Source organism: Zosterops lateralis (genome assembly GCF_965231275.1).
Source record: "Zosterops lateralis genome assembly, chromosome: 2".
NCBI classification, from domain to species: domain Eukaryota; kingdom Metazoa; phylum Chordata; class Aves; order Passeriformes; family Zosteropidae; genus Zosterops; species Zosterops lateralis.
The window spans coordinates 86,518,990-86,546,973 of record NC_139763.1 but is presented as its reverse complement, the minus strand read 5'-3'; the positions used below and the strand labels follow the sequence as shown (position 1 = coordinate 86,546,973).

At 42.6% G+C, this 27,984-nt stretch overlaps 2 protein-coding genes across 5 annotated transcripts; both read right to left on the bottom strand.

Annotated features, from left to right (window-relative positions):
- Nucleotides 1-1,670: 1,670 nt before the first annotated feature.
- ALG8 (ALG8 alpha-1,3-glucosyltransferase) lies at nucleotides 1,671-12,763 on the bottom strand (the record flags this gene model as incomplete). Its single annotated transcript, XM_083855474.1, has 13 exons — nucleotides 1,671-2,287; nucleotides 3,549-3,621; nucleotides 4,027-4,124; nucleotides 4,783-4,922; nucleotides 5,355-5,494; nucleotides 5,772-5,892; nucleotides 6,009-6,112; nucleotides 6,703-6,829; nucleotides 7,343-7,410; nucleotides 8,762-8,871; nucleotides 10,308-10,501; nucleotides 11,780-11,858; nucleotides 12,684-12,763. The coding sequence occupies 13 exons, from the start codon at nucleotides 12,761-12,763 to the stop codon at nucleotides 2,056-2,058; spliced, it is 1,566 nt and encodes a 521-aa protein (XP_083711600.1). The 3' UTR covers nucleotides 1,671-2,055.
- A 1,200-nt stretch (nucleotides 12,764-13,963) lies between these two features.
- Nucleotides 13,964-27,899, bottom strand: KCTD21 (potassium channel tetramerization domain containing 21). 4 transcript variants are annotated; one of them, XM_083854847.1, is made up of 2 exons: nucleotides 27,845-27,899; nucleotides 13,964-19,638 (listed from the first exon to the last, which is right to left on the bottom strand). In XM_083854847.1, exon 2 carries the CDS (start codon nucleotides 19,606-19,608, stop codon nucleotides 18,826-18,828), a length of 783 nt encoding a protein of 260 aa, XP_083710973.1. In that variant the 5' UTR covers nucleotides 19,609-19,638; nucleotides 27,845-27,899; the 3' UTR covers nucleotides 13,964-18,825. The 4 variants fall into 4 exon arrangements, with proteins under 4 accessions (XP_083710973.1, XP_083710976.1, XP_083710975.1 ...); XM_083854850.1 differs by lacking the exon at nucleotides 27,845-27,899 and adding an exon at nucleotides 25,913-26,149; XM_083854849.1 differs by lacking the exon at nucleotides 27,845-27,899 and adding an exon at nucleotides 25,329-25,830.
- Nucleotides 27,900-27,984: the final 85 nt, after the last annotated feature.

Genomic DNA, 27,984 nt, shown 5'->3' with positions numbered 1-27,984 from the left:
CAGACAGGGGTCTGCACAAGTCTCAACTTCTGAGCTTTGGGATAAAATAGTAGGTTCAGGGGGAATATGTGGTAGGTTTGGGAAGGCTGTACCTTCCCTGTACCTCAGCAATGAGGAAAGGAAGAGAGTAACCTGTGGCTGGGAGTTGAGGATAAAAGGCTGTGCCCTCTGAAACCTCGAGAGAGGAAACCCTGTGGGTGTGTGCCCTTTATTCAAATAAAGGTGAAGGACTCCCCTGCCTCCTTTTTGGACATAAACCTCTGGCGTTGTGGATTTTCCTGACATCCACGCAGGAGGAGATGCTTCAGTTGAACCGGGGATTGTACAATGGTGATGCACGGCCACTTCCAGTCATGCCCTGGGTTTATCCTCACAGGATGGTTTGGCTTGGAAGGGACCTAAATGATCATCTACTTCCAACACGCTGCCACAGGCAGGGGGAACTTCCACTAGACCAGGTTGCTCTATCTAACCCAGCTTTAAACACTTCCTGGGATGGCACACCCACAGCTTTGCTGCATGGCCTCTTCTTGGAAGATTTCACAATGTGCAAAGGCACAGCTGGAGGAGCCAAGAGGGGTGTCTGTAGGGGTTTTTTTTTGCATATTACCATTTTCCTACACAGGACAGGACAGTAGACAGATAAACACAAGCATTGTGGATGCCTCACCCTGAGGAGAGTTTTGAGGCTTGGAGCTGAGATACAATACAGTTGCAAGAAGCATTGTGGCACCACTGGCAGCCACAGCAGCTGATTAAAAAGCAGCTGATTAAAAAGCAGCTGATTAAAAAGCCCTTGATGGTGTAAAAAAAGCAGAAACTATGAGAAAGTCATGAAAACCAGAGTGAGAATGTCTTGAATATGAACTCACTGGCAGTGAAAACTTTAAATGTACAAAGTATTTGGTTAAAGAAACATCGACAGTGATTAATCTACCTGCTGCCCTAACAAGAGCCACTCCATTTTTTAACAACTCAAATATTCAAAGAACTCAAAAAGCGTAACTATCCCCTTGGCTGTCTTTGATGAAGGGGTCTCATTTTTCAGCTAACATGGAAGAAAGCTCAAAAACTACTGTCAAAAATAATAAGAATAATAATAAAAAAATCCATCCCTCTCTCCTCCATTTTATGTCAGCACTGGAATCCAAACCAGACCTCAACCTCAGAGCAGCATCTTCTAGGGATTGTTACGCAGGGTTTAAAAGATGTAATTATTCATTGCAGAAAGAACTGCTATCCTTTAGGGAACATGATTTCATAGAGGCAGAAAACAATCCACTTTTTCCTTAAGTCCTTACAGGAACTGTGGACATTTGGTCTTTTGTCGAGTTGTAGAATTTTACATGAACTACAAATACAGCTATGCAGCTACTTTATCTGGTACATTTAATAGTGTTAAAATACTTCTTCATTTGAGTAGCATGCCTCAATTTGGTCATCTGGTCTACAAAAAAAGAGCAACTAGAAGAATATTAAAACCTATTTGCAAAGTATCTATGAAACAAAGAGATCAACAGGACATGGAGAGATTAAAATTTGATATTTGAATGTGCAAGAGTTTGACGAACATCTCAGGACAAGTTTCCAGCTACACATTACGTCCTTAGTTGTGTGGGTGTCCCTCAAAAGCAAGGTTTAGACAGGAGCTGAAATAATGCAAGAAATGCTCAAACCAAAAATAGCAAGTTTTTAATTTACAAATTCCATAGAACACAGTTTCAACGCTCTCCTACACAGCAATCATCCCTCGTAATCTGCCACAGCAACTTCAATTCAAATACAAACCAAAATGGGAAAATCAGGCAGGTTTTCCTCAGGACAGAAGTCTGGACCTTGTTAAACTTCACAGTTTACCCACAGCCCTCCCTGTCACTGTGACAGTGTTTCTGATCAGAGGTATCCGCGTTGGGCAGTACAGGAGTGTTGGAAGGAGAGCTCCTGTGTGTGATGGCACATGTACACTGTGCCATCATGGATGGCTTTGTGACAACCCCTCACCGTGCCAGGAATCCCCTCCAAGGGTACCCTGGGACTGGTCCCAGCGCTGTGGCTTTACTCAGCCTTTTGTCTGACAGAAACTCTCTCAGTCAAGACAGAGATGTAGAGTTTCAGCCAAGCGTATGTGACTCCCAGAGCACAGTACACAGAGGTCAGCAACAGGGGGACAAAAGGGAAGTGCTGTTTCCAGGGGGTCAGGGGAAATACGATTTCACAGAAGATTTCCAAGGGCACTAGTTGGATGAGGTAGATTGTTTCAAGCCAGTTAAGTAGAGGTTTCTCTCTCCTGTCAGAGAAATTAAAAAAGAGGTAGTGTTAAAATATGTGTTAACTAAAAATAACTATTCTGTTTTTCAGCTATCCCAGTGCAAAGAGACTCTCCCATTAGATCACAATAATGTTTTAAGTAACAAGTCAAAGAGTTTCAGTAGGAAAAAACCACAGTGTGATAACCAAGAGTACAGCTCAATGTCCTTATCAAGTTCCAGGATGCCTTTGAAGCTTAAGAAGAAACCTCATCAATTGCTCTGCTTCACCTCACTCTACCTGAGTGAAATGAGCAGCCCTTCATACAAAGGCTTGTTCCACCAAAGTTGTTCTACCAAAGACTGGAAATGTTAGATTTTTTTAACCTCTTCCCCCAAGCTTTCTGTAGGATGGACTTTTCTGTGAGCTGATCTCTTATGCAAAGGACACTGATGGCAGGAGTTTACTGCAGGTAGTTTAAAGGGAATTTCATGTTTTGGCAAGTTAAGAACAAGATACAAAAGCTCCCTCTCTTAACAAAAACTAAGGTCCTATGGAGATTTTTAGCTAGAGCTCTTGAGACAGAATGACTGAATTCTTAAACAAAGAAAATCACCTACAAAAAGGAGGTGCCTGAAGCACTGAATACACATTTACAGAATTTCATTACAAACCCTTCATTACAGCTTGGGCTTGCCCTGAAAAGTTTGGGAAATAGGAAATGGGGACTGCAGGGGTTATAAGGATAAGCACTACCTTTGGCCAAGTGGTAAGAGATCCACAGGCTGTGAAACTACACAGGGTGACTTTGGCAACTCTTATGTTCTGCCAACCAAGTACTTGTGGTTTTGTTGATAATTACAGCTTGCAATGAATGTTATTTACAACCTGTTCCTTCCACACATTAAAATACTAAGTACTACTGCAAAAATCCACAGTAAGATAAACAATCTGCAGACAAATCACTGTAGTAAATGCTAGAAATACTGAATTAAATCCTCAGAGGTTACAGCATGACAACTCCACACTTTAACAGAGCATGAGGCAGGTGGGGATCCAACAGCCACAGCCTCCTGGGACTAGCTGGGCAGCTGTCACAATAACCAGGATGTGCTGCCATAATTCTAATTTAAGCGTTGCCTCCTGAGAACAGAGGCAGCAGCATCTTTTGACTAGTAACACCTTAAATTGACTCTTCAGCATCACTTTTCTGTGCTGTTTGTCCCTTATGACAATGGCTGTTCCCCACACAAGAAGAAGCATTGTTGTTCCCGGCATTGAGATCAAATTTCTTTAATTACCTGAACAGAGATTTCAATGAAGAGAAGCTATAAACAGTAAACAGCAGCATAAGCAATATTTTAATTGGAAGTTCTGAAAAACAAAAAACATTATGTACTTTTAAAATCAATTATGAAAAGCTTTTGTCATATATATATATCATAGAATCTTTAAGTCTTATTAATGACATGTGCATTATCAGGCTTTATTTTCTCCAGACCTACACGTTTTACTGCTTAGGATGTTTAAAAATAAGCATAAATATTTACTAAAGCAAATGCCAAGCATTTGCAATACACTTACTTCAATTATCTCCAAACATACTGAACACATCAATTATAATTACTATTTGAGGTAGCACTACAAATAAGATTTTCTTTTTCTAAAGAAATCACAAACAACTGGGAAGTGACTAAAGCAAAACTAACAACCAAATCAAGACTATTGAGCTCTATGCTGCAAACTAGATAAAAATTAACTAATAGAAGAACATTTTACCTGGTGGTGTGAACAACAATGGAAAAAGTGAGAAATGCCCTGTTGTTGCCAGAATCAAGTAGATGCCAGCATCCTTGGCTCTCTGAATAGATAATAAGCTAAAAACAGCAATAATTTGTTATGGTTTTATCTTTTAGCAAAGAAACCTAATTTCAGCAGAACTCTATGCAATTCAATGAAGACTGAAGAACAAGCCAGACAGTTTCCTAGTACCCCTGTCCCTGCTAACACTGGACCTGTGGTGAAGTCTCCTGCTTCCAAACCATATGGCCTCAGAGATAAAAACACAGGAGAAAAATCAGCCAGGAAACCCTCCCTCAGAAAACCACACACCCAGGGAACAAAACTATCAGCAAGGCCCAGCACAAAACAAGAGTTTAAACGTAAATCTCTGAGGAAGGAAAATACAGTTTGTAGCAATACTGGTCAGGGATCTTATGGACTACAGCTTCACTTCTACTCTAGGCAGGCATGAAGCTTTTTTGATAGAAACTGTGTATTGTTCTGGTCAAGCACACTGCTCAGCTGCCTCCTGAGCAATCTATCCAGCATTTTAAAACATGAACCACAGCACTTGTCAAGGTTTGAACTGTGCCCAAAATTAATTAAGTGCACTACACTGTTACAGCTTAAGGCATTCTATAAAAGAGTTCCTCTTCTGAAATATACTGAAAATAAAGTGATCCCCTTTGAGGATTCCTCAACAAGTGGCTGCAGCTTCAATTTGGCCAACTATTTTGTACAAAATTCACTCACCTTAAAGGCAGAATAGCAAGGAGTATTGCTTTCTCATGCACGTGCCAGCCAAACATGAAGGAGCTCAACGCACAAAGAACAAGGCACTGCAGAAAGCCTCTGGGCCCTTGAGGTTTAAACCAAAGACAGAAAACAGAGGGCTAGAAACAATAGGCAAAAACAGGACTTCAGTGAAAAGCTTAGCAATCCTGAAGACAAGCCATTGTCCAAAGAGATATGTCAATGTTACTAAACACCACTGCACCCAGGTTGTTGTGCTTGTGTGCCACACACATTATATAGCACTGGAGGAAATAAATTTATTTGAATATATGAGTAGAGCCTGAAGGATCAGGAGGGAGTATCAGGAGGGAATAGTAGACTGAAAGACCACAGTCAACTCTCTGCTAATTGTGCTGCATGCAAAAATTGTCTTCCAATCTAAGTCTCTAAACTGATTTTATCAGTCACATCATATTAGTAACAAAGTATTTTTTGCCCTTGAATTAAAATTAATGTGAAGTAGATACTATCAGTGAAAACCTCCTAGGGTCAAAACACATCAAATTTTAGAAAATATTAGTTGTTCTTACCAAAATAGCTATGAAAGTACAGATTAATGTTGCCAGTGGAGTCACTGAAGGGAGGACAGTGTGCTGAAACTCTTGAACCAGCCCTCCTGTCATGGAGGCTTTAGGGATTTTATTACCATCAAGAAAATTGCACTTTAACCCTAAAAACAAAAAATACAACAACACAAACTGATAAATGCTCATAAAAAAATGAAGCTGAACTAAGTACATGACCAAGTCTTTTCTTTTTTTAAAGGATGGCAGAGAGAAGCAATTGATCTCTGACCTACTGCTGATAACTTACACACCAGATTATGTGGACAACCATACAATTTATGGCAATCTGAAAATATAATTTACTGCCTATATTTCAAATGGAGAAGACTAAAATCCAGAGAGCTCTATCCAGGCACCAAAAAGCAAGATTAACATACTAACCAAGAATTGTCAGTGCTTTATCCATGGCATTATACAAAGCCCAGAAGTTGGGGGCCCAATAGGCATGGCAGAGACCTCGCTTGAAAGGGAAGAGTCGGGCAATGACTTGAGGCAGCTGGCCCTACAGAGAACAAGAACACCAAAGAAACGGCCTCCTTAGGTGAGACATGGTTTATATTTTTGTAACAAAATTTTCTAACTGTTCAAGGAAATAACATATGAAAAAAGGGTTATTACCAATACTAGGAAGGGTCCCAGTGAAAGAGCAGAAACAAGACAGACAATCAGTCCCAGAAGAGTTACATGAAGAAAGCTGAAACTTCTCCACTTCAGGGATCCATCTACGAGAAACAAAGATTAAGGAAACAGTTGCTGTGGGAAGTGAAAAGGGAGACAAAGCATTCCCCACTGACAAGAAATTGCTAACATCTATCTAAAAGGGGTACACAGCCTTTTATTCAATATATTCAGTTCCTTCCTTCAACAGCTGGCATTTCTTTTGCCCACATTGCAGCTCCTGCATTATATAAGCTTTCAGTATTTCCCAAATTTACCTTCCCTGTTCACATGAGGAGTATCAGGCATTTTAAGTTTCAGTGCTAAAAAGTGGGAAGGAACTCAAAGAAGGTCTTTGAAATATCTTCTGATACCGTCCAATTGTCCCATATCCAGAGTAATTCTTATGGCTTCCAAGTGCCACCTGCAGCTTGTTCATGTTAATTTTTATTAACGAAGAACTCTTAAAGAAACAGGAATTGTACAAACCAAATCTATTTCAAAGATCCTTTAAGATCCTACTAATTCTGCTCTCAAGCAGGATTTTTGTCTGAAGCTTTTTGTTCCAATTGTATCTGCAGGTCTTGAGTGCTCCCTTAGTTCCACTGATTAACACAACTCCCCCCAAAAGCCAGCAAGGAAAACCCCACCTTACCTGCATTATTTGCAGTAAAGCAGTAGGATCGTAACAAATAAACGCCATATGCTGGAGCCACATACATATAGATGTGCTTGAAATGCAGAAGAACAGCAAAAAGAAGAGCACCCTCCAAATACCTTTTCTGAAAGAAAACAAAACAAACCCCAAGCTCTTCCCTTTGTCGTCACTTTTAATGGTTCCTTGTTGTACTCCTCAGGTGATGGGACATTTATTACAAGTATTAGAAAGAGTATTTACTTCAAATTACAAATTCAGTAGTGTTATGTGTAACAAGTATGGACAAGGAAACTATCCTGTCATACAATCACCTCTTCACAGCTTCAGAAGTACATTTTCTAAAGACTGGTGATCTGGAAGAAGATAAAAATGCCAAGAAATGATGCCACATTGCTCAGGAGTAACACTGAATATAGCTTTCTTATGGGGAACTGCAATGCTGCAGTATCAGCAAGCAATCATGGTGAGTTTCCAGTTTTTCTCTTCGCCACAAACTCAACAATTAATTAGGCATCCAGCTCCACACAGCTCAACAGAAAGCCACTACCACTGCCCACAACATGAGCAGCCCTATGAAGTGAATTAATGCACCCAAAATACACATGGCAACAAACAGACAAGAGTCACTTGGGTTTACCTGACACAGCCGAGCAACAGAAAGAAGCATCAGCCCAAAGAGGAAACCATTGTACTGGAAGTGAATATCTGAACTTGAGTCAAGGAATACAGCAAGCTTCTTTAATACTATGTTTTCTGGAGAAGACTTAAAGTTATGAGGGATAAATTAAAATTAAAATGGAATTTAAATTGAGAAAGCAACCTTAAATCCACACCACACAGACACAAGTCATTTTTAACCTTACCTGTAAGTACTGTTAGACAAAAAATACACTCATGCTGGCATATTACCTTGATGAAATGAAACACAACAATTTATGTAAACATCGTACAACTTCTGTAACACAAACCCAAAAAAGTTCAATCTCCACTTTAATTTGTAAGTTATTAGTTTCTGCCACACACTGGTTAATGGATGGTGACAGTAGCCCTCATTTTTCTACCACTTGTAAGCAGGCAACACACACAAGAACTTTGACAGAGAAAATTAAATCCTTCCCTTAAATGCACATTGTGCCAAGACTGACTTGCAGTAATTTCAATTTCCAGAGTTATTTTTATATAGGATATGGACCTGTTGGAGGGCATTCAGAGAAAGCCATGAAGATGCTCAGAGGCTGGAGCACCTCTGCTATGGAGACAGGCTGAGAGAGTTGGGGTTATTTCAGCCTGAAAAAGGGAAGATGGTGGGGATAACTTGTAGCCTCTTTAGAAGATGTTTTGAGAGATGGACAGGGACTTTTGATAAGGGCATGGAGTGACAGGGCAAGGGGGAAGAGTTTTAAACTAAAAGAAGGGAGATTTAGATTGGATATTAGGAAGAAATTCTTTATTGTGAGTGATGACAGAATGGCACAGGATGCCCAGAGAAACTGTGGGTGCCTTATCCCTTGAAGAGTTCAAGGTCATGCTGGATGAAGCTTTGAGCAACCTCATCTAATGGAAGGTGTCCTTGCCTAAGGCAGGGGGCTGGAACTAAATGATCTTTAAGGTCCCTTCCCAATCCACTCTCTGATAACTTCTTCAGAAAGATTTCCTAATTCCCATATGTTAACCAATTGAATACAGTCTGAATCTTAAAGCACTTTGAAGATTTTCCTTGCCACGGGACAAACCTGGAACCACACCCAGAACACATTGGCCTCCCTGCCAATACTCCTGTAGGTAGGCAAAGGAGCAACAGCCAGCAGGAACAGGTACATTGCTGCCAGACTGGTTGGTCCTCCTCCACTCCTGGCAAATGAGACCAAGAACTAACTTCCATTTTGCCAAACAGTAATTCTAATGAAAACAAAGTTATTTAACTAACCCCAGAAACAAACCCAGCACTGTTACTTGCCATGGCAGCAATAATGATGTAGGATTGTGCCACACAGTGTAACAGGTCGTTAAAAACCCAAACAAACCACAAACAACCCACGATGGTTTGAAAGGATACGATCCACAATTAACAACCCAAAATTCCACAAGAGCAGAACGGCAAGAATAAATGTTGGTTTTTCCAGGATATCCTTAGCAGCCCGTTTTCCATTTATACATCTGCAGCACCTAAGCAAGAGCAGAAGAAACAGAAGCTTTAATTGAAAGATACAACCAAAAAACATTGTCGGTTTTAGGAGTTAAGAACAGCACTTACTCTGAAGTTAGCTATTTCACCAGGATGAAAGACAATGATAAAATTCTTGCTAAATTCATCAAAGGCAGACAATATCATGAACATGAACAAAGTTTAGTAAAAAAAGGAATTTCAATAGCTGTGGTGTGCTCCACATGTTAAAGCTTACATTACATAACAGCCTCAGGTTCAAGTCTTCCATTCAGTAAGTGTAAAGCTGTCATAGCCTGCTTGCCACCATGAGCAGTGTATTGTTAGTTTTGGAGACAACATAGAGAGCTCTATTTAAGGTCCTCAGCTGGACATGAACCTCTCCCTGGCTAAAGTTGCCCCTTGCCATATTATTTCTGTTGGTTAAAAGTAACTTACTACTTCTCAGTGTGAAGCAATATGATTCATGTGACTTCTGAAAGCAATCTTAAATCACATTAAAGAATTACAGATGATCTGTGTTGAAATACTATTAGTGCAACCTCCCTGCCATGAGCAGAACACCTTGCACTAGACTGGCTTGCTCAAATCCCCATCCAACCTGGCCGTGCATTTTTCCAGGCAGAGGGCATACAGCACCTCTCTTGGCAAAATGACCCTGTGCAAACACCAGCCCTGAGCCTTCAGCCTCACATTCATACATGTGTGAGTCAAAACAGTGAAAGGAAAAGAAGTCACAATGCAAAGCTAGCCTGTTTCAAATAAAGAAAGCAAATAAAGGAGCTTAGGCAGCGCTCCAAACAGAGAATTACCTACCCAGGTTTTGAGCAGAAAGAGTAAAATGACGGAAGACTCTTATAGCCTAATCATTAAGGTAGGCAACGTATTTCTCAGAACAATTCCCTATTTACCTTTAGGGATAAGGTAAATAATTCTTCACAAAGTCAGGCCACACTGAAAGCATCCAATCCTAATTACATCAGACTTGGAATAATCAGTTTATCATCAAATACACTGGAGCAACTTGGCGTATTTGATGATACTGCCATTTTGTGACAGATTTCCCTTATGCTTCTATGCTAGAACAGAGTAATAAGAAAAATAACAGGAAAAAACCTGTTCTGAGCACACCAGTTGTCCTGCAACTCCTACAAAATGAGTCCACTGACAGAAGCAAACCCAAGTATAACATGTGAAACAGCAGCTCGTGTCTGAGTGCCTGCAAATCCATCACATGTAGTGCAATTGTATCTCCAAGAAGAACACGTTATCTTGTGTTTAGCAGCATATTCCAAGATTCTCCTTGAACAGATTCAAGCAACCTTGGCATCTCCCTTCATTTACAAGCTTATTTGTACAGTCATTTGTTGTGACTACAGAACAAGCCCACACATGAAGGACTATCCACTGTCCCTAAAATTGGAACATTAAGACTTACTCATGAACTGCATATATGAAGAGGGTATCTGTACAGATGACAGAAAGCCTTTGGAAGAAGACGGTCTCACGACTGGCGTAATTCAAGTTTTCAACAACCAACATCTGGGGGTCAAAGTACTTGGCAATGTGAGAAAGTGCGTATTCAAACCAAGCAAAAAATGGTGGATAATCCAGGGTCCATTCTGAGGTTGCCTACAGACAAAATAAGATTAAATAGGTTATAACAAACCATGCTGTTTGCAGTCCTTCAGCTCACTGCAGCAAACCAGCAGATGCATCTCCTCTCAGTAACCTCTGTAACTCAAACCACTCCCCAATCAGTGGCCAGCTCTGTGGTGCTTTAGGCTATTCTCCTGCAGTACTGGTAGAGACGGGACATCTCCTGATTAGCAGGAAAAGATTAAAGAGCATTTTGCACCTAACCAGTATATAACTGGTTTGCTATCTATAAATCAACTTATAGTAAAAGGGCCAATCTACAAAATCTCAGTAGAATAGCTTAGAGCCAATATTTGTGTATATTAGAGTGATCACCAACACAATCGGCCTTGCTCCAGCCTCAAAATTTGTTTCACTGATCAGTTATCAAGTCTTAACTCTCACACAACCACCTCAGGATCAAATGGCATTCATTATGTGATCTCTTCCCATAAGGACAGTTGTTATCCCCTCACCAAGAATTAACTCCTTGGCTGGGGAAACAGCAGAGGAGGAGGGATGAACAGAGCAGGTTGGGATAGGGTATATTTTTCAGTGAGCATGTTCCCAAATGCTTATGTTGTATTGATGAAAGGCATTCTATGCTCTGGCATGGGGTTAATGCTGGCATTATAAAAATTTGTTTGTAACAGTCCTTGGATGAGTCCTACAAAGTTCTGACCTGCACAAATCATTTACTTCTAGATGCTTATGTGGAGTGTTAGACACTACAGTATCCATCCCTGTGCTCCAGCAGATACCAGGAGACACATTAAAACCCAGTTAGGTCGGCTGAGTCTATGACAGACCTCTAAGTGATTTGTCCCGATAAAAATCAATGCACGCTATCTTTGCACACCAGCAAAGGCTCAGGACTTTAATACAGGGATTGATTTCACAGTGGATAGATGTACACACCCATCAGCATGATTCACTCTTTATTCTGGTAACTGTGTTTTACCAATGACAAGAGCACAGACACCAGCAATTTAAGGGTAGGATGCAACTTGCTCTGGTGCTTTAAAGCCTTTCCAAGAACCCACGTGTCTTAATTGCTTTTCCCATTGTGCCCCCATAAGTTCTTGCAGCTTCCCCAACTGATTTTCATTTTTTAGCTAAATGCTATACAGGTTCAGCAAATTGTGACCAGCACCTCTTTGTCCCACTACATTGGCAGTCACCAACCATCTCTTCCAGCATTCACAAGGTCTGTCACACCCAATGTGCTTGTAATTTATACACAGCTAAAAAACACCCCAAACATGTCCTTACCTCGTAGTACCACTGAGAGAGGGGCAGGTTGTGGGTGATGGCAAGCCAGTTCCTATGGACTTCGAAATCTGTGGAGTAACTACAGAAGGCGCATGTTAAGTATCACATACCTGTATGCACTTAAAAGGGAAAAATTTCAGAGCATGTCAGCACACAGAGGTAAAAAGGGAGCTTCGCTCAGCTCTAGGACATTCCTGCCATCAAGTAACTGAAACAGTAACAACGATGTTGCTCAAGAACTTTGTGCTGCAGATGTATCATAGAATGGTTTGGGTTGGGAAAGACCCTAAAGACCATCTCATTCCAACCATCCTGCCATGGGCAGGGACACCTTCCACTAGAGCAGGTTTCTCCAAGCCCCATCCAACCTGGCCCAGAACACTTCCAGGGACAGGGTATGCTCAGCTTCTCTGGGCAGCCTGTGCCAGTGTCCCACCAACCTCACAGTAAAGATTTTTTTTTTCCTGACCTCTGATCTAAATCTCCCATTTTATTTAATTTAAAACCATTCCTCCTTGCCTTATGACTGATCACGTAAAAAGCCACTAATACAGATGCTTATAGGGCAAGAACCATTTATAGCTTGGCTTTTTCTATCTGAAGTTTAACAGCAACTTGTTCGGGTATTTTTTCCAGTATAAGAACTTTTAAATCACAAAGCATTAATGTTTAAGCACACTTGACGGCCTTCCCGAGCAGCCGGGACGGGCCAGAAGGGGTTCCGAAGAAGGAAGCGAGGCTGTGCCCGCGGCGGGGGCAGCGCTTCCCTCACCAACGCGGGAATCACACGGACTCAGGGCCTCGCTGCCACGCTGCCCGCCGGCCGGCCGCCCTCGGGGGTTCGCGGCGGCCCCACGCCACCCGCCCCCGTCCCGCCCCGTCCCGCCGGGAAGCAGCTCCTTACTATGCGGGGATGAGGAGGCACTTGAGGAAGGACACGCCGAGCGCCAGCGCGCGGAACCAACCGCGGCCGCCCGCCGCCATGGCGCGCGCGCCCCCCCGCCGCCCCTCCCCGCGCATGCGCCGCCCCCGCCGCGCGGGTTTGAAGCGCGCGCGCCAGGCCCGGCCGCTGGCGGCGTCGGGAGCGAGGGCCGCGCATGCGCGGGACGGGCGGGGCTCCGCCAGGGGCTGGAGCGGGAACAGGGAGGAGCAGCAGGAGGAGGGGAAATGTGGGCTGGGCATCAAAAATTCTCTGCTGTGAAGGTGTCGGGCACTGGCACAGGACACAGTTAATGATTAGCCCGCACGAACACCGATAAAGAACCCAGTAAGAGAACACCTGAGACCCAAAATCACCACTGGATCAAGGGGCGCGAGAAGAACGGACTGAGGGTATAAAAGCTCAGGGACTTTGTTGAGAGTCCCCCTGTGCAGTCACCCAGCTTGAGCTGACCTGCTGCTGTACCAGGCTATCGCTATTTACTCTTAGAAATCCAGCACCCGAGAGTGCTGCAGGGAAGCTCGGGCTGAGGCCGAAGGAGAGGGAAACATGTCTGGCAGTGAGAGTGGGGGAGCCAGGAATTGGTGCTGAGGCTGCCCAACCTCCCTGGGCAGGAGCTGCTCTGAAGTTCACCGGCTGTGCTCTGCTCCAGGGAGGTGCCTGCTCCGGCCTGTGTTGCTCTTGTCCCACTCAGCTTCCAGGTACAAAGTGCTCTGTCAGAGGAACAAGCTCATTTTTTTTTAATACCTTCCTGGAGGGTGGAAGCATACAAAGCTGATGCCTTTTCAGCTTCCTTTATAGCAAACCGTCACCTGTCTTAGAATAGTATCTTGTAGGAGCTGCATGGAATCATACAGTTAGCATGTTCAATGTTTATCTTCCTCTACAGCAGCAATCTGTTATGGTTTGCTCAAGCTCAGGAACGAGAGACAAGTCTAACAGCAGTAAAACATCAGGGTTCAATAAGGGGTCTCACTGGAAAAATGAATCCACTGTTTATAAATGTTTGAAACATGAATGAGCTAATGCATTTTTAATGGTTTTGATTATTTACAAAGGCTTGCTTATCCAAGTTTGCTGCAACTGCACTAATTCCTGGGGAGTTTCTTGCAATTCCCAGCCACTGAGAGGTGGAGGTAAGCATTACCAGGAGGCAGTGGTTAGAGAAAGGGAAAGCTACAGGTGCAGCAAGCATCACTCATGCTTTTTTCTCAAGAAGTATGTCAGGCACAGCATTTCCTGCTTCATTCACATTTTATTTACTGCTTTCTAAAATACATATTAGTAACAGTTCACAGAAGGAGTTACAAGCAGAGGAATGCAATCAGATTTTTAAATGTGATAGCCCTACAGGGCCCTCTGTGAAGATAAGCAATAAAGACCGTATTTTCACACTTTTCAAACACTTGATTCAAAAGCATGACTTTTAGTGAGTTGGGGTCCAAATTCTGATCAATGGGAAAATCCTACAATTAGGAGCTGGAGTATGAAAATAGTGAGATGAATGCCAAAAGAATGAGGAGAAATTATTAGATGTAGCCCTCCCCTATAGCTCCTTTTCTTTTTCCTGAATTCACAGGGAAAGCATTCCTTGTGTTACTCCCAAGTGGACCTGTGAGCTTGACTGGGATATTTAGACACAATCAGCCCTTCTTGAACAGACTATCTGTGACTGCCTGTACTAATTCACATGTGAGGCTGTTACTGGGAAGGCCCCATATTAGAATTGCTTGTACCCTGCATGTTTGTGTCCATCAGCATGTGGACGCAGAATGTTTCAAAATACATTGAAATTCTGAGCAGTGGCACCGAATTCTACAGGATGGGGTAAAACCAAAACTGCCCAGAGGAGTCTTCTTCATAACTTCTCCATTAATCTGTGAAGTATCAGAAGATCCTAGACTTATTTCCCACAGTCTGTGGCTGAAGGAAGTATTTATCAGTACCACCAACATTATATACAGACTCCACCAGCCTTTCCACCTCGCCTTTTACTCCTGGGAATAAATCTGATTGACTGCAGATATTTGCTGCCAGTGAACTTGAGGAGCAATTTATACTCCACAACCCAGTTATAAAGTTCTAAGTACAACAGTGCAAATGTTTGGTGATTTGAAGCACAGGCAAACAGAAGCAGAGCTGCCTGTTCCGGAGAAGCTAATAGCCTAAGTCTTGGCATGACCCATATTTAAAGTGCAAAATAGGAGAATAAAACTGGAAAGGACCATTGAATCATTCTAATCAGACTCTTGTAGCAAAATCTTTGTCTCCATTGTTACCTTGCTGTTTTTTTTTTTTTTTTTCCCTGAACACATCAAGATATGTTTATTCTCTCCCTTCTAAATCCTGGATTTCTTGTTAATGTGATTTCTTTCCGATCTAACTTTTTACAGCTACTTCTTTTATTTCTTTACCACTCTCTGCAGAAACAAACACTCCTCCCATCAACTCCTCCCAGCCTTTAACAGCTGTATAAACTGTATAAAAAGTATCTCATATTATTTATATACAGTTACAGTCTCATCATTGTAACTGGACATTGTTAGATATTTAAGAGATATCAAGCCTAAAAACAGATAAAGAAAACCACGAGTGATTCTTTCTGGAGTCCATTAAAATGTTTCATAATAGTCTTTTTGCCATGTAAGAAATATCACTGTGCTATGCACATGTCCAGATCTGAGAATGCCATTAGACTACAGCTAAAATCTGCCCTAACTCTGGTATCCTTCTCCTCTAACAGTACTGAACACTCTATCCAGTAGTCATTTAGGGGAAAAAAAAATAAGGCCATTAAAAAAAAAATTGCAGGGCTTGGCTTCATTTTGTACACTAAGGTATTGAGGGACACAGGCATATGGCAGAATCAGGAGTCATGCCCCAAGATGTAGAAGAAAACAGACACAAAACTTTAAGGGAAGAAAATGTCACTAGATCCTTTCCAGGAATAAAAATGTTTGTTCTGATAGTGAATATTCTACTCAACAGTGAAATAATTTTTAGATGGTACTGCTAATAAATGCCAAGTGCTTTTCATGACTAGAAATGGGGTTGTGCTATACTTAGTATGGCTTTGTGTGTGTTTGCTTCTCTTTAATTCAAGAAAACTCTTGAGAAGAATCATTATCAGTGCTGTTGACTGGTAAACAAAAGCAAGTTACACCTCCAGGGCTCAGAAGAAGAAGGTAAACAAAAAACAGCTATTCAGATAAAATGCAAACAAATGCTCTGGAGAGAGAACATCCCTATAAACAGTCATTATATTGTAACTCACAGACTGCAGAATTCGGGAGCAGCTATAAATTGAGCTTAGTGTGGAGTTTGAAATAGCAGCTGCGTTTGTAGAACATATGTTTGACTGCAATCACAAGTGATTCACTTAACCACCCATTTCCAGTATAAATAGGACCTCATGCTTAAGGATGTTTATGGTGCTTAGCAAGTTTGAGGTACCTCAAGTTTTCTTTTCCTCCCAAATCATGGCTTCACTCATGTCTTTATACTGGTTGGAAATTCTGCATCTATCTACATATACAAAAGAGAGGATATTTTGCATCTCAGTGTCTATTAATAAATGACAGAGATTTGGGGCCAGCTGTACCTTTTACTGACTTGGCTGCATGAGTACAAATAAAAGTGTATTCAATTTACTCATCTTTTGCATAACAGACTGATGGGTTAAAGCACTCCAGGTGAAGATCTGAGTCCAGTTCTCTCCTTTTAAAGACTCCTATTACTTGCCTTTCACCAAAAAAAAAAAAAAAAAAAAAAAAAAAAAAAAAAAAAAAAAAAAAGCAGTAATGATTCAACTGTCTCATGGAATATTTTATTTTGCTGAACCAGAATGGAGCAGTACTGATTCCGAGCTCTTCTTCAAGGGTGTAGGTTACACTTTGCCTCCTCCACCCTTCCAAATGAGATCTAAGCCCATGCTCTTACCTTTGAATAAACTCAAGCTGACAGGAAACAAATTCCTACTGGTGAGTATTATTTTAGTCATGACATACAAGAGCTCCAGATCATTTAAAATCTACTCTCAAGGGTATAGGTTAAAAAGAAATACTGTTGAAAGTCCCCAAAATCTCTGTTACCATAAAGTCAGCAACAGCATATTGGTTTCAAGTCACAGATTTGATCAAAGAGGGTTCATTTTACAGATCATAATCATATAACTAGCACAGATCATCCCTGTCAGTGTCCAGCTGACTGGCCAACTCGTGCTTTGTAATTCAGGACTGGGATGGAAAAAAAAAGTTCTTTCTAATGCAACTAAATATAGAACATGGTGACTCAAAGTGGAATTTGGTCACAAAATCCTGTTTACAATCCTCAAAATACACAAAAGTTGCCACGCTTAGTGGTTCTGAGGGCTTCAAGCCCAATCAGTGCTTTTTGACAACATGGTCCCACATATATCATGCTGGTTTAGCACCAAGTCAGACAAAGGGCAGTGGTTTATAAGAACTGCAGAATGTGCACAAATCAGCATGCAGATTTGTGTTTTCATGCAGCCGCAGTTTGGGACAGTAGAAATATATTGATCACACTGGTTTTTTACAAGAAAAAAAACAAACACCTTCTTTAATCTTGTTGACAGGTCAGGTTAATGTAACAACAGAGTAGTTACTTTGGGAAACAAGACCATGCGCAGTACTGAGCTTTGCGGCCCCTTGGAAGCACTAAAACTCTAAATGCAAAACTTAGTTATTGCATTTTCCCTTCTATCTCATTAAAGATACCTGAAAGTGTTCCAGAGGGCCTCTCATGCACTCACAGCAATCTGGTCAGGGAAATACAGTTAAGATACTTTTAAACATAATTAGCTGAGAAAGAACCATCTTGAATGTGGCACAAATGATGTTTAGAGACAACATGCAGCTAGTGAGTTATGATCTTCATTACAGCACAGACCAGGTGTGTAGGGAAGAGTTTGACCTCTGGTTTTCCAGTGCCTTCCCTCTGGCAAGCTGACACTGAAGCCAAGCAAGCGGGTAAAATTCTTTTAGTTTACCAGACCATTTAACGAAGATATTAAACAAAAAAAGGCTCAGTGAATCAGGATAGGAAAAATGACCCTCTCTTTTTGCAATGAAAAATATTAGGTATAAACTGGTGAGAACGTTGTCTTTTCAAATGAAATCCATCCTACACAGAAAGCATCACATGCATTCCAGGCACTGCTGAAAGGAGATATGCCCAAAAGAGGCTCAAATGTTTAGAAGACCTTTGAGGGCCTCTGCCCCAAAATCCATTTTCACCTTAGAAAGTTTCAGCAGCATCCTCCAGACAAATATTAACATTGTAAGAGAAAGAAAAGGACTAGTTGTCTTGGATGCATTTGGAATGTAAAATTAAAGGTTTAATCTTCTTGCTTTATAACGCCATTCTCTCTTCTAAGGCTTCCTTGTCAGTCCCATTATTCTAACACAGCTTCCCTCAAAGCACAACAAAGCAGAGGCTTCCTCACAGGGTTCAGAAAAAAACCCAAGTCAGCTTTGCAGGGTGACAGAAATGCTTTGCTGATTCCAAAGAAATGGGATCCCTTACTCATTTGCAACTTGCACCATCCTTTACAGCTGTATTGAGTGCATGTGGGAAGCCTTCTTCTCTGCAGATCCAAACAAGCTTCTTGAATTCTCTGCACAGGTGATACAGCAAGACATGGCAAATGTGCTCCTAGGGCTGTCTGCTGCACTGCAGCTCCATGGTATCTTTCACTCCATCTGTTCTCCAGATACATCCCAAGCCATGGTTACCAAACTCTCGCATCCCCTGGCAATGCAGGTTAAGGATCACTCATTTTCCAACTGGAAAACCTAAAGAGGACAGAAGTTAAGTGATTTCCTCCAGAACTGTACAGCAGGTCAGAGGCAGAGGCAGAGACAGAGCCAGTCCTTAATTCAGGTACTAGACAATATTGCTTCTGTCTGGAATATAGACACATTCTGAAAGGTTGTATTGGTAAGTACATTAAAGGAAAATCATCTCCTTGTTAATGACTCTTAATCCAGATAAGCATGATTCTGAATTAGGCTGTAAGTGTGTTTTAAAGGGAAACACTTAACCTGTGTTATCTCCATGCTGGCACCACAACAGCCATTCATTCCTACTTGTACCGAATTAGGCGAATAATCTTATTATTCATGAAATCTGAAGTATGTGGATGAGCAGAATCTATGCAGAAACCATCACTCATGGCTATTTTCAGCACTTCTTCCACAAACACCTGGAAACTATTGATTTGCTTATTATCTGGCACCACCCAGAGTCTCTTCAAGTTCTGCCTGGTGTACTCCTCTTCGGGAAGACCGTCCACACTTGCAACCCAATCTAAGGTCAAGTGGTTGGGGTCCTGCAGGTAACTGGATATTGAGGAAAGGTTTCCATTGAAACAGTAGTACAGTTTGGAACCAAGAAGCTTCAGGAACAGGCACGACGTGGAGAAGATACGAGCACTAAACACTTCCATGTTGGAGGAAGACAGGCTGTAAATCTGGGGTGCTTCTCGGACAGTGAAGTGAACAGTCTGGGTCTTCTGATCGAGGGTGATGTTGAGCATGGCATTTTTCTCTGCTTTAGAAAGCTCTACCTCCTTCTCCTGCAAGGCCTCAATCAGGGGCTGGATTTGATAAAAATCTACTTCCCGCCGCAGTAAGCCCATTTCCTGAAAATCTTCGGGGAGGTCCAAGTGAGAAGTTCGTAAGAAGTTCAGGATATAGCGGAAGATTTTGCCATCTCTGTCAATAAAGCAGTTACCTTGGCTGTCCTTCTTGGTTGGGATCTTCCCACTAAACATGGCCCCCAGCATGGAGTCTGGAAAGCTAGTCAGAGTGGATAGAGAGGTGGTATAGAGTTTTCCTCCAACATTGAGCGTGATAGGTTCTGACATGATGGAAAAGTCACAGTGCTGGGACTAATTCTAAAAAAAAAAAAATAATCCAACACCACACATTTAGTTGCATTAAGCCTTTTAAAAGGTTAAACTATAGAGAAAAATAGTCCTAAATATATAAGGGTAACCACGTGGCAAGAATTCACCATAGAAATTAGAAATGAGAAATTTTTTTTGAGGTTGTATCTTGAGAACAAGCATAAGGATATTTTTTTCTCCTAACAGATTTGAACAGACTTTGTTTAATTCAGTTTAGTGCCAGAAATCATGAGTCTTCCAAAACTTTACAATTATGCTAAAAGTCAATGTCTCCCACCAATATCTACAATGAGGGCTGACTTCAAAGTAGTGTTCTGGGCTTTTATGATCTCATTTCCCTCACAAACAGAGAATTTAGAGGGGGCAGAGAAGGACAGGACAAGAACTGGACATGGCCCAACATCTTCCAGTGTTTGAAGATATGATTAAAGTAACAAAGCAGTTCAGCATAATCCCCTGATGTATGTCTGAGTGCAGTCAGCATAGCAGGGAGCCAGACAGCAGTTGCTGCTGTAAGCACATGACAATCTGTGGTTCCTTTCATTAAAAAAACCACCAGACTTTCTCCTTCCAATGTGCTTTATCCTAGAAAACATTTTCTAATTATTTGGGGCCATATTCCAGTTCATTGTTTCCATGCAGAGCTTCTGCCATCAGCTGACATGAACTAAGGATGCAATTTTAAGGTGCAGTTAAGCCTTAGGAAGGGGCATGCATGACCTCCCCTTGCCCTCCACCATACCATCCTCCTCCCTTATGCCCCCTCTGGCACTCATCTGATCCCACAGTGAGTCAGTTTAGGGAGAAAGCCCAACATTTTCTATTCAGCATGCTTTGCTGTATGTTGGAACTGGACCAATGCCCGGGCAGGGCCAAGGGAAAAGAAAGGAGCCGTGCAGTTCTCTCCACTGCAGTTCAGCTCAGCTGTCTTGTGCAGGTGGGCCATCATTCCTGCTACCTGAGGACCTGCAAATCTGTTTTTCCTTGTTTGCAGAATCTAAATCAATCAACAGTTCAGCAGGAAACCCACCAGTGTTTTTGCTTCCAGAGGCAGGAGGCAGCTCTTGCTGCAGTAACTACAGCCATTCAACAGAAAGCTGCCAAACAGCTCCCTTAAAATTGAATTAAGTGCAGGCATTTTCCGAACTAATAATGGAATAATCATAGACACTACCCACTATTATCAGCCCTGGAGTCACAGCAAAATGCATAAAGGGAGAAGGTCATCTGTGCTGGACTATAATTTTTTTTATGACTACTAAAACCCAGATAATAGTGCTAATGGCATTCTAAAACAAATACATCTCTAGACAGCAGCACATTTTGCTAAGAAAAACTGGCCCAACCTAAGGCAGTTAATTAACAGGTCAAAGGAGAGCCTGCCTTTAACTTGTTGTTTAAGACTAACATTCCACTTTGTTCTTTAGCCCTTGGCACACAGCCTGTATCCCACTGCAAAATAATGGAAAGATGCAGATCTCTAAATCTAGAGTGCTTTCCCTGTATATCCCTTAGTCCCATGCATCCAGCAAAACTGGCAAATAAAGATGCATGTGTAGGCCAACACAACAACACGTGCATTGATGGCCACAGACCATCCTTGTGACTAACCTCAGATAAATATTCTCCCGAAAAAACTATCACTTCCAGTGCTCAACTCCCCTTGACACTGTAGTCTCAGCATACTTCCCACTCTCGAAGACTTCAACCCAATTTAGAGTCAAGAGCTGTTTAAACCTGATCATGTGGAGGCTTCAACATCTAATTCTGTAGCACAAGTGGATGCCATGGATTTTTTTTCCCCCAAGGGTTTGCAATATATCTGCAAAAGCATTGCTACAAGAACAAACAAGCATTCATAAAAGCAGCCTAAAATGGATTTTACTTTTTTTCACATTTCATCAAACAGAAGCTTCCCCATACCTCTCTCCAAATAACACAGCTGGTAGAAGCAGGACTGATGGAGTCCAAAAGCCATGTCTATTGCTTCCTACATCTGCTACCCTTCAAGTTGCTGTAGACTAAACAACCTGTTCTTCCTTCATAGGTGAAGTTTTTGGATTTTTGAGCCCAAGCCTGCTTATCTACATCATCAGAGTTTTTTTCTCATGCTTTTTGCCAGCATTAACCAGACACAGAGCAAGATGTTTCCCTTGATGTGTCTATGTCAAAGCTTCACTTGGCAGAGCTCCTGGTCAAAAGTCACAACCCAAATACCAGCATGAAGCCCAAAGATATAGGTCTTCATTTGAAACTCATCATCCATCCTAGGTTTAGTCTGATCCCACACCTCACTGATAGCCTGAACGAGAGGCAGAGGACTCGGTCCAACCTGAATGGATAACATTTAAATCACATGTAACTGTTTTCTTATCAGCAGTCCAACAATGAGGTTGCCAACAAAATATGGCAGTAACATGAGCTCTCTGAAGCTGAAGACTATCTATGCTGGCAGCAACAGCATCAGAAATTGAACCAAGCCTTAGCTCTGGAGCTGGAAAAGCAGCACAGAGATTGGCAGCCTCTCTCAGCCCAGCGTGTGGGCTCTGCTCCTCTCCCACCTCTGGGCATTGCTCAAGACACATGCCCTGGACAGCCCATTCTGCTTATGGCTATTCTGCATTCTGAAGACCCATACAGACTGGATTTCACTCTCCTAGGATACCAGCCTGCTCTGATTTTGAACCTGCCCATTTGAACCTGCAAAATGTCAATTTTTAAACATTTAATGATGCAAACATCTTGCCCATAAATAAAACTGGAGGATAACTATTCCTCAACTCTCTTTCCTAATGGTCTTCTTTTGACTAATTCATCTCATTTCTTAGAGGTTTATATCCTCACAGTGTGAAGATGAATCTGATAGTCTGGGAAACTCAGAAGACCCAAAAACCTGAGTACAAATGAGCATGAATGTCTACTGGATTTATCATCAACCTGGACTTAATGCGTTGACCAACCAACATACTTAACAGTAGCTGGGGAAAGTCAGGCTTTGCTGCTTTTTTTTCTCTAAAAACTTGTTTATGAAAAACTGTTTTCCATAAACCTGTAAAAATTGAAATGAAATGGGTTCTAAGTTTCCTCTCTTTAATCATTCAACCACCATTTGCAGCCCCCAGCATGTTTTTTCAAGTCTGAGTGCTTTCCTAATGCAATATAAAGGTTGTCCAAGAATGCAGCATGAAAATCACTTCTTCTTAGTGAGAATTCCACAAAGAGGAGGTACCAAGAACATCTGATCTTGGACATGGGAGGCTACTGGTCTAGTGGAAGGTGTCCCTGTCCATGGGAGGGGGTGGCTTGGAACTAGACGATCTTTATGGTCCCTTCCAACCCAAACCATTCTATGATCTCATAACTTGCAGTCACCAAGGAAAAGTACAAACTGGGGTACGGTTCTTGGAAGCAGAGAATTACAGTAAAGTCTTTTGTGTAGCTCCTCCCCAAGTAGCATTTAAAATTCACTCAAATTAGGTCAGCTAAAGATCTAATTTGACAGCTGAAGAACACAAGATTTATTTTGTGTTTCTAAGAGCAACCTGTATTTAAATACCTCTTAATATCATGGAGCGGGGGAAAGTCTATTTGATTTAAAGTCATGATCTTATCACATGATGTAAATTGAGAGAAACCATCAGTTCAGCTTTATGAAAAAGTCAAACTCCTGAACAGAAGCTGTTGTCTGATCATCTCTACCCCATGAGTTTAGTTCAGCAGATAACTGGTTTGAAGCTGGGAGAATAATGGAGGTTGACACATCAAGAAGGTATGCAAGTATGCAAAATAACAAAGGCTAACTGTTTTCACTGATCAATGCCTTCACATATTTAGAACCATCATTATCATACCACTTGGTTTCATAATAATTTTGAATGTAGAACAGCTTTGGATAAGCCTATTTCTCCTCTCCTGTATTCATCACATTTAGGAGCACTTTAATTAGTTAATAAATAAAATTCTGTATACATAATTTAACTGAGTGCCTGTTTCACCCAACTTGGCAAAAACCCACAAGTGTACAGTAATCATCAAAGCAAAACAAAAAAACCCTCATCAGTCATGATTTGCCAAAGTAAGTAAAATGTAAACAAATGGCACAAATATTACTATGTTTTTAATCGCTAAAAATGCATACAGCTGTAATCTATCCTTTTTAGAAAAAAGAATGCAGTTTAATAGAAAGTCTAAAGTTAGAGGTATGTTTATATGGTTGTTGAAAGATAGCTATAGCTCTCTCTATATATACTGTATATATATATATAAAGACAATTTTAAACAGGATTTTAATTGGGAAAAGAAATTGATTGCCAACACACATTTCACTTTAAAAATTTCAGGGAAGGAAAATGAATCAATCTTTCTGGATTTCAGAGGCAGCACCCAAGATTTGGATAACTGGCTGATCCTGGTGTCATTCAGGAGATTTAATTATTGAGATTAATTAAACACAGAACAGCAAAGCAAGAGCAATCTGTAATTTGGTTGAAGAAGATCATGTTGAGTTGTTAAGGTTTCCAAAGTCCATCTCACAGGCTGCTTAGGGCCTCTGAAGCCCTTGCACATGGTATTAAAAGCATTAAAATTGTAGCATCCCCTGAAATATGAGTTAACATATGCTGTTACAGAAATAGAGTTTTTGCTGCAAGATGTAGCATTACATGGTCATTTACAAAGTCATTGTTTTTAATGGTTTTAATTTCATGGAATCACACAATTATAGAATGGCTTGGGTTGGAAGGGACCCTAAAGATTATCTTTTCCAACCCACGCCTCATGGGCAGGGACACTTTTCACTAGACAAGGCTGCTCAAAGTCCTAGCCAGCCTGGCCTTGAACACTGCCAGGGGGATAGGGCAGCCACAGATTCTCTGTGTAGCCTGTACCAGTGCCTCCTAATCTTATGTCTAAAGTATTGCTTGGCTGATTAATTTTATCCTTCAATAGCCTTCAATACCTCACCTGTGAAATATCCCTCCACAACCAAAACTTGGAAAATCTGTATTTAAGACAGTGAAATATGTGCAACTGCTGTAGGAAATAGTTGAGGACTAACACTGAACCACAAAATAGGCACACAGGAACAAGAAAAGAAAAATTAAAAAAAAAAAAAAGAAGAAATTAATTATTTAGGCTGATGCAATGAATGATGCCTAAGTGGCAACAGAATTAGAGCAAACCAGGGACCATTTCTGCTAAGCGTCAGGAAGAGGAGCCAGACTAAAAACCTCTCTGGCTTTTTGAGTATTGCCCAAGAGAGCTGGTGAAAGCCACATCGAGTAGACAAATGTTACAAGAGACAGATCAGGTAGTGCTTTATAGGAAGTAATTCTGCCTCAGGAGGGGCAGGATTGATTTCAGCTCAAAAGGAAGTATGAAAAAAGAAATAGCTGGGCACCTGTATGGCTGCTGGAGACTTTAAATGGGATTCAGCAAAAGATGGTTGTTGCAGGATGGGGCTGCAGTCTGCTCCATTAGAGCATATTAACTGTGAACACACAATCAGGCAAAGATGCTCCTTCCTGTGTGAAGCTTGTTCTGCTTTGGTCTGTGCTCGCACCTGCCATGTGTCACTTTGCTCCACCGTGTCTTACTGAAATACAGGTTTTGGTTTGAGGTAAAAAATTCCAGTTTCTACAAAACACCTGAGCCCTGAGGAAACAAACAAACAAACCTACCCTCATAAAGTTGGGAACTCCAGACCTGGACACAGCCAAGCCCATGGCACTTGTAACTCAACCTGAGAACAGTTCTGTGCCTTGTCCCTTCTCAAGGGGCCAACCTTGTGGAGGAAATCCAAACTCTACAAGCTCATGCCTTTCTGTGTTATGGGGGCTGCAAACAAGGCAGTTTGAAGCCTAGAAGTCACCTCATGAAAGACAAGATAAAAATAAAAATAACAATAATAATAGTAATAATAATAATAATCTAAAGGGGGAGGGCGGAAACAAGAAAAAAAATAGTATTTAAGGGTTTAAAAAACCCAAACAAACCACACCTCAGCTGACCACTTACCCAACTTGCAGCAGACAGTAGGGACCAATGAGAGCTGAGTTTTAGGAAAAATTTTGGACAAAATCCTTTGCAATGATAGACTCACCCCTCCCTACATATATCCCTGATGCACATTTACTTAGCTCAGCTCATCCTTTACTAGAGAAGATTAAACATTCACAATACAGTCTCTGCACCCTATATGGTTATTTATGGCAATCTTAGAGAGGAAATTCTATGTTTTCCCATCGCTCCAGAACGGACCCACCTGATTTTGGACACTTACTTAATATGAGCCCCTCCAACTGAGCAGCACGTTAAGAGAGCCTTAAATTCAGTCGGTGAAGCAGAGCATGGTGAGCCTGCCAGGAGCAATAGATCCCAAAATGAAGGGCCTGCGGGGAGGCACAGCAGCTTTTCGTTTCGGGACTGCTGCTGTGGTGCCTCTGGAAATTTCCAGCAGGCGTTTGGGAAAAGGCCGCTCACCCCGAGGCTGGCACGGGGAACGTGGGGACGAGCTCTGGGAAGGGACTCAAATTCCCAGCAGGCGAGAGGCAGGAAACGACGGGTCACCCTTCCCTTTTATTGCTGTGGAACTGCCGGCGGCTGCAATGCCGGGAGACAGACTGACAGACTGACTGCCTGACTGGCTACACACCTTCGGGGCGCGGCTGCTTTCCTTCCCGTTTTTTAATATTTCATTTGTATTTAATTTTCCGACCTTGCTCTGTTATGCACAGAAACGCTGTTCTGCCAGCGAGCCGAATGAGGGATGGGAAAGCGTGAATGGAAGATTCGGAACAGCCCCGGTTTGCTGTGGGTACCATGGTGGTGTGTGTTCATCCCTTTCCCAACCTGCCCCTCCATGCCCTGGAGCATCTCCCGGGCTGCTCGCTTAGGGATGCAGCTGAATGCAGGAGGGTTCACGTAGGCTCTCTGCAGATGCCGAATTTACGCATAAAGAGAAGGGGCAGGGAGGAGAGGCAGGGAAATAGGGCTGTTGCCCAGTTAGTGAAAGCAAGGAGCGATATAAAGCAAAGGTCAGGCTCCTCCTGGGAGTGGAGGAACAACAGCAGCAGCACACAGCAGGCAGCAGGAGAACGAAAAGAAGGTGAAGGGCTGCTGAAAGAACAGCTGGCGACAAGATGGAGCGGGAGAGGGAGTGCAGAGCCACAGGGATGCGGCTGCAGCCAGGTCTGGAGGATAAAAGCCAAAGTGCTGCAGTGCTCAGTGCTCTCCTGCTGGGACCTTCTGCACCCAGCTCAGGGGCTGCCGGGTGGGCAGTGCAGATGGTCAGGAGGGCACTGCCGCCGCCTGCCAGAAAGGAGCCTGCCTGGGGTCTCAAGGCAGTGGGAGAATCACTTTTCCCTCCAAGCTGATGGAACCCTTTGTACAGTCCAATATACCCCTTTAATGCCAGTTCTGGCCAAAGTTTTCACTGACTTTCAACGCCCTGTCCCAGCACCCATTTAAGTATCACTTGGCACGACTGGAGTATCTTCCAGCTACTCTTTATTTCCTTCACGGACCACTTTATTTTGTCCCTGGACAAGTTCATGGCACACATGGTCGCCCACCACCACCTGCTTGATGGACACACGGGGGGGTTCAATGATCCAGTTTGCACCTCATCTCCCACTGACACCACTGCTTCCAGAGCATCCCTGCAAACAGAGGGCTGCTAATTCCCAGTGCTGATGCTGCTGCACCACAGCAAACCCCACTCAGAAATCAAGCTAACAAGGCAGGCACCACCAGAATTACACTCTCTGGAGGGCACATATCACGTCCATCGCCTGGCTGGACCCAGCTGGCTGCATGTCTCAGGTGTGGGCACACAGGGCTTGGATTCGCTGTCAATAGTCACATTTCAGAGCTGTTCCATTGGAAGGGGGCAGGGGAATGTGCAAAGTTTGCAGAATGACGCCGAACCCGACCGTGTTACGGACAGTCGTAGGTATGGCTCCTCCCTATACAGCCAGGCGCTCACACTACTGAATTAGCTTAAAATGCGAAAAAAATAACTCCAAATTCCCCTTCAGAAGGGGCTCGCCCGTCCTTCCCGCATCTCACAGCGGACCAGCTGCTCCCGGCCGCTTCCTCCCCGTGCCTCGGCTTCCCCCCCTAACTCCCCCTCGGGGAATTCCTCTGGGGGTGCCCCCGGCCCTCCTCACGCCCCCCAGCCCCGCCGGGGACCCACCTGCGCCCCCTCCAGCCGCCGAGCTCCGCCGCTGGCCGGGAGGCGGAGGGAGGCGGAGGAAGCGGGGGCGCGGCGCTCCCGGCACGGCCCGGCACGGCTCGGCCCGGCCCGCTGGGAGATGTAGTTTCGCCGCCGCCCTC